Source organism: Pteropus alecto, unplaced genomic scaffold (assembly GCF_000325575.1).
Source record: "Pteropus alecto unplaced genomic scaffold, ASM32557v1 scaffold252, whole genome shotgun sequence".
NCBI lineage: Eukaryota > Metazoa > Chordata > Mammalia > Chiroptera > Pteropodidae > Pteropus > Pteropus alecto.
This window is the reverse complement of record NW_006432449.1, coordinates 24,103-30,474: the sequence shown is the minus strand read 5'-3', so window position 1 is coordinate 30,474 and position 6,372 is coordinate 24,103. Positions and strand designations below refer to the sequence as shown.

Here is a 6,372-nt window from a genome sequence, read left to right as displayed (position 1 = left end):
CTGGTATGGCAATAAGTTCTTTCATCAGAGATGTGTGCATTAAACTCTTATTTTCACAGCAAGAAACTTGCTCTTGCTTAATGGAAATAAGTTGTTGACCTGTTTTAGGGCTTTTATTAATAGTACCGACCTGATGGGATTAAATGACTTCATATAAGTAAAGTGCTAAGAACAGTGCCAAGCATATAAAGTACTATATAGGTGTTAGTTGTTGGTAGTTATTTCTATTTTTTTTTAAAGAGCAGTGTTCTCTTCCTATTATTACTAAGTTTAGGCCTATAAGAGATTCCAATAAAAGTAAAAAACTAAACCTGCTACTTTTGAAACAAGCCTCAAACACTGGAAGCCAGTCAACATGTTTTTGCAGTTCTTTCTGAAATCTTTCCTTCTTAAGTCCTATGCCTCTGGATTTCTTAAGTTTGGCCACTAGTTCTGTGCTGAGCTAGAAAGGAGATGAAATTTTTAAAAGGAGTAAGAAACATATATTTCATGAAAGAGACTAGAAAAGATCTATAGAACCAGAGTGAGTAGTGCACACCAGGAGTCTGTTCACACGTGATAAAGCGAGTCCTTCTTCTTTGAGGGAAAACAGCACTAAACAGTGAGCTCATTAGTATCACAATGGGTAGCTTTGAAAAGATTCATTGAGAAGTCTCCATCACAGTAGTTGGCCTTGTATTATCTCTGATTTCGGAGATTCTTGTTAAGCCAAGGCTTATGATACTCAAATAGCTTTTATCATCCACTGGAGCAATTTCTTTTCTAAAGTAGAAAATAAAATGTAAATTCTCATATAGTGAATCAATTTAATGGATACATAAATCTTCAATTATCTCTTAATTTTTTGAATCTAAGGAACAAAGGAAAATACTGCAAAACTGAAAATTTGAGCTTGGTTGTAATAATTTCAAAAAATATTTAGAAAATGAAGGTCATGTAACTTCTAAGACAATTGAAAATTAACTAATGTAATTGCAAATTTGCGTGTCATTTCTAAGCATCAGGAGTTTAACTAGAGCTATGTAAATAACTGCATTACGATATCATACAGCAGACATTATTTTATGCTAGAATTCTCATTCTCTAACTGATGGGCCAGCGTTATTTTGATTATTATTATTATTATTACTACTACTACTACTATTTGTAGTCCTTTTCCATGATATATATAAATTTGGATTTCTTTTTCAGCTGAAATTGTGATCATAGAAAGGACCTAATTTTTAGAAGCAAATGATTCTTGAGGCAAAAATATAATAAGAAAAATAATTTTTCATATGTCATAGTAACATTTTAGACACTTTTTTGTCATTCTGGTGATTTATGGTATGTCAGTCATGACAAAATGTACACATTTTAGGTTTTAATTTACTGGACAATATTTTACTAAATGAAATAGAGTTCAGAATGAGGTAGAATAGTGAATATTGTTTTTTCACTGAGCAGATGCATAGTTATCAAAGGAGGATTTATTGGAACAAAATGCATCACAGTTAAGACTGCTGCATTCCCAGGTCACAGTTTTGTTGTATAGTCTTGGCTTGGAAGTTAAGATAAATTAAACGAAATTAAAGTTGGACTAAAAAAATCAGAGCATAAATAAAATTTTAATAATTTGAAAATTACCCAAATTGCATGAATCAGCTTCACACTATTGATACTTAACAGGAGTCAAGGATTTGAGGAAGCCAGAGAGGAATTTTCATTGGCTGTGTGCAATATTTAGAGTAGTCACTGTGTATGTGTGTCTATATACATAGACAGACATAGACACATGCACACACACACATCCATTCTAAAATTCTACCTCTGAAATTACAGGTATAGCACGAAATACCAGCTATAGAGATTGAGTAAACTTGATTTTGTAAAAGTTGCTGCTTACTATTTTCCTAAATAAATTTGGGTTTGTAAGTGCAAATAAAGTCAGGATTTAAGAAAGATAACAGGAAAAGATGACTTTGTGGTAGGGCTGCTGATAACACCTACAGCAACTTTTCTACCAGTTATAAAAAGTCACTTTCTAGGCGGATTCATTATGAAAAGATGGAAAGACTAAATGTAAAAAGGCACTCCTGCTTTCTGTCTGACACAGTCTTATGCTAGACATAAGGCAGGCCTGGTTAGTGGAGCATGGGCTAGATTTCAGCTTCTATTCATGGTTACTCTCCCAAATATAACCTGTTCTATGAACTTAAGATGTAGGCTGCACCTTCCGAGATATGTATGTGTGTATGTACTTATCAATAATGCTAAAGGCCTCTGAGTTATTTCCTATTTGTTCAGCAACTTTTTCACTAGGGTCATAAGTTTCTTTTGATAAGTGCACTTATGTGTTATAAATACCTTTTAAAGAAGATTTTATGAAGATGCTACCCCTTGCTCTTGTTTTACTATCAGTGGCTAATTTAGCCATGCACATTGGTAGATCAGGAACAAATTTGGGGTTACATAATCTCCAGTATTTAAGAAATATGTAGACAGTTCTTGTTTTACTATCAGTGGCTAATTTAGCCATGCACATTGGTAGATCAGGAACAAATTTGGGGTTACATAATCTCCAGTATTTAAGAAATATGTAGACAGTTCTTGTTTTACTATCAGTGGCTAATTTAGCCATGCACATTGGTAGATCAGGAACAAATTTGGGGTTACATAAACTCCAGTATTTAAGAAATATGTAGACAGTTCTTTATTTATTATACCAATAAATAGGTTTTTTGGTTGAGTCATAAATTTTCATCTTTCTTTGCACTGAATTGTGGTTAAAGACCTTTTCTCTCCAGTAAAAGAATAAAGCCTTCCTTGTTCATAGAAAATTAACAGATTTACCTATGTCTTTGAACCACACTAGTCTTTGGCTTAAAGCGGATTCAATGCATGTGGCACTTAATGTTTTTGACAAGTGTGTGCAATTGACTTTCTGGCACTTCATTTTCAGTAGCAATATTGTTGTACTTGCTTAGCATTTTAAAATCTCAAACCTAGTTTTCCATATCTTTTAATGCTCATCATCTATGGGGAAAATTTTAAGTGATCAGTATAAAAGAAGATAAATATGCTTTATTTTACATAATTAATTGTGAATCAACAATATGTTTTAATTAATAGATTTTCCAAGAAGTAAAAAGCAGTGATATTGCCAAAACCTTCCGCAAAGCAATCAACAGGAAAGAAGGGATTTGTGCTCTGGGAGGAACTTCAGAGCTGTCCAGTGAAGGAACACAGCATTCTTACTCAGGTAACAGTTTCATGTGTGTTAAGTTAACATAATGAACTAAGTATGGTGCATTCTATAATATCAAGGAGGGGTTCTAGATTAACATTGCCTCCCAATTAAGAATATAGTAGAGATCCCTTGCAACATGTATTTGGACTTGTGACTAATACTTGTCATAAAGGCATTTTAAGTTTTTATTGTATGGCTTTGTTAACTTTCAAGAGACATGATACAACAATATATGCAATGACAAGCTTTATTATAGTAGAGTTCTACAGTAATATAAAAATAATTTTTAAATAATTTTGTAACTAAATTCTCTAAGAATCAGTTAACTCTGCCCTGCCCTTTTTGTTAATTTTGTAATTCCTAATAGCTACTGGGTTGCATTCAAGTGTCTGGGTGTCCAAAGAGGATAACCACATATTTGTGACACATTAATGTTCAACATTACTAAACAACTATTTTAGGATTTAAAGTCAAATATTTAACCTAGAGTATGAACTGATTTCTTGTGATTCAACATAATTTTAGAGGAAGAAAAATATGCTTTTGTTAACTGGATAAACAAAGCTTTGGAAAATGATCCTGATTGCCGACATGTTATACCAATGAACCCAAATACTGATGACCTGTTCAAAGCTGTTGGTGATGGAATTGTGCTTTGGTAAGATGTTGGCTTATTTTATACCCAGATTTCCAAAGATGGTATTCCACATAATTGATGTTATTTGTTTCTGGATACTTGACAACTTCGTCTTGGGAAATCAAATTGAAAATTGGTTCTGCCCATTTCATTTCATCTCTAGGTCTGTCCATGAAAGTACCACCAAAATGTGAATCTAAAACTCAGTCATTTAGCCTGGGAGCCTCATTATAGGGAAGCTCTCGGCTTCCAATTTCTTCTCACCACCTGAGCAAGTAGAGTATTACAACTTCGTTGAACATAAGTATGCCAGTATCTCTTTATTTTAAAGTATGATAGCTTCCCAAAAGGAAACAGGCTGCTCTTCAATTCTCACTCTCCAAGTACTTATTTCTGAAAAATGCATTTGTCACTGCTGCTGCCCCAGAGCCACCAGTATCTTGGTAGAAATGAAATAAGATTATCAGTATTTTGTCAGCTGATGCTTCTGTTGATAGAGGCCATGTAGCACAGGAGTTAAAAGCATGCCCCATAATCAGTCTGCCTGGGTTCATATTCAGGCCCTGCTACTTGGTAGCTGTGTGACTGTAATCAAGATTTCAGCCCCAATGCATTTTACTTTCCATCTACTATGATCCCTGTATTATTATACTTACCTCACAGGGCTGTTGTGAACAGTATTTGACTACATATTCTATTGCTTAGAACAGTGCAATAGATATATTTTAGATTACAGTGTGCAATACATAAAATTCCCTTTTTTTGCAATAAGGTCATTTTGCCTTGTTTGAAAAGCTGATTTAAAAAATGTAAGATATCCCCTGTTTTATCATTTATAGACACTAAAGAAATAATTCCCCATGTGTTTTAATAAAGATAATAATATGGTACTATTGATTTAATATTTAAATTTTGCATGAAAAGCAGCATGGTTTTTTTCCTATGCAGAATAACATGTTTTAGGGCATTATAAATATCTAAAATGTTAGAGTCTAACACCAAATTTTAACCAAATGAAAATCTTCCTAATAAGTCACAGATTCTAGCCTAATTAACATAACCTTTTTTTGTCTCTCACCACTACCTCATAATTTGGGCATGCAATAAATATTTGGTGAATGAAAAATCTCATGCTTAACTAATTTTACCTCTTCATGGATAAATGGCAATTTTTAGTCATGAATTATATAATCTAGAAGAGACTCAATTTCAGTATGGGATTTTGTCTGTTTTTAACATTTATTCAAGGTTTTTCTCAAATATTCAAGTTATTCATCCTTATAAAAGAATGTGGAAAATAAAAATAAAATAAAATAAAATGAGAAAATATGCTCCAATCCCCAACTCAGAAGTACTCAACTACTGTAAACATTTTAGTCTTTTTTTAATTTGCACTTTTCATATATATAATTTTTAGATCAACATGATAAAAGTCATATACTGCATTTATTTTTTCAAATTTCATGTGACATAAACCTTAAAATGTTTGCGAATATTTACAGACTCTTTGTGAATAAGTCAACTCATTGTTAAATTTTTGTTTCAGTAAAATGATCAATCTTTCAGTTCCTGATACAATTGATGAAAGAGCAATCAACAAGAAGAAACTTACACCCTTCATCATTCAGGTATGCATTGTTCTCCCCTCCTTCTTCCATGAAACTACTAATTGAGGACCTGTTCTACAGACCATAGGCTCTGCACTTGTATCTTATCACTTAATTCTTACAACAACTCTGAGTTTCAGATTATTATCTAGATTTTACAGAGAAGAGAGCTGAAACACAAAAGTTTCTGAGCTTGCCTGAAGTTAATTATGGAACTGAAGTTCAAATCAAATTCCAAAGCCCTATGTTCTTTTCAATACACATTGTATTCAAACATATAGAAATAAGCAAATATATTTAAGCTCTTGATTAATTAGCACATTTAAGGATGGAACGCTTTTCTTTTAAGTGGGTATTAGACTGACAGCAAAATTCCCTCCAGCGAGAACACCTCTTAGGATGTGGAGATTGAGAACTTCTGAACCTCCTTCAGCTATGTGCAATAGACCTCTCATTAGGCATTTTAAGAAATATGACACTTAAACCACATGGATATACTTACTCTAGTTACTCAGCCTTTTCCTTTAGTACTTCCAAAAGGACTGAATAAAAATACCAAGTTCCCATGGAATTCTGAAAAGGACAGTAGCAATAAGGTTGAGATTTGTTTTAGCCGTGCTTTCAATAGCAATGTCTGAAATTTGTTTTCTGTGGATCATGTATGGCTAAAATTAATACAGGTTTTAATTTCCTCATCGAGTTATTTTCAGTGAAGGAAGAAGTACACTCCTAAAAAAATGTAAAGGTCAATAAGCAGGTGCTTAAATTGACTGTCTTGCAGGAAAACTTGAATTTGGCACTGAACTCTGCTTCTGCCATTGGGTGTCATGTTGTGAACATTGGTGCAGAGGATTTGCGGGCTGGGAAACCTCATCTGGTTTTAGGATTGTTGGCAGATC

The 6,372-nt window shown here is 33.2% G+C and overlaps 1 protein-coding gene across 1 annotated transcript in view; it reads left to right on the top strand.

Annotated features, from left to right (window-relative positions):
- Window positions 1–6,372, top strand: part of PLS3 (plastin 3) — a 93,849-nt gene that overhangs the window by 74,268 nt on the left and 13,209 nt on the right. The window contains exons 5-8 of the mRNA XM_006907302.3: window positions 3,112–3,241; window positions 3,755–3,887; window positions 5,413–5,494; window positions 6,255–6,365. Of these exons, the coding sequence (XP_006907364.1) occupies window positions 3,112–3,241; window positions 3,755–3,887; window positions 5,413–5,494; window positions 6,255–6,365 (456 nt within the window). The remainder of the gene's footprint in view (window positions 1–3,111; window positions 3,242–3,754; window positions 3,888–5,412; window positions 5,495–6,254; window positions 6,366–6,372) is intronic.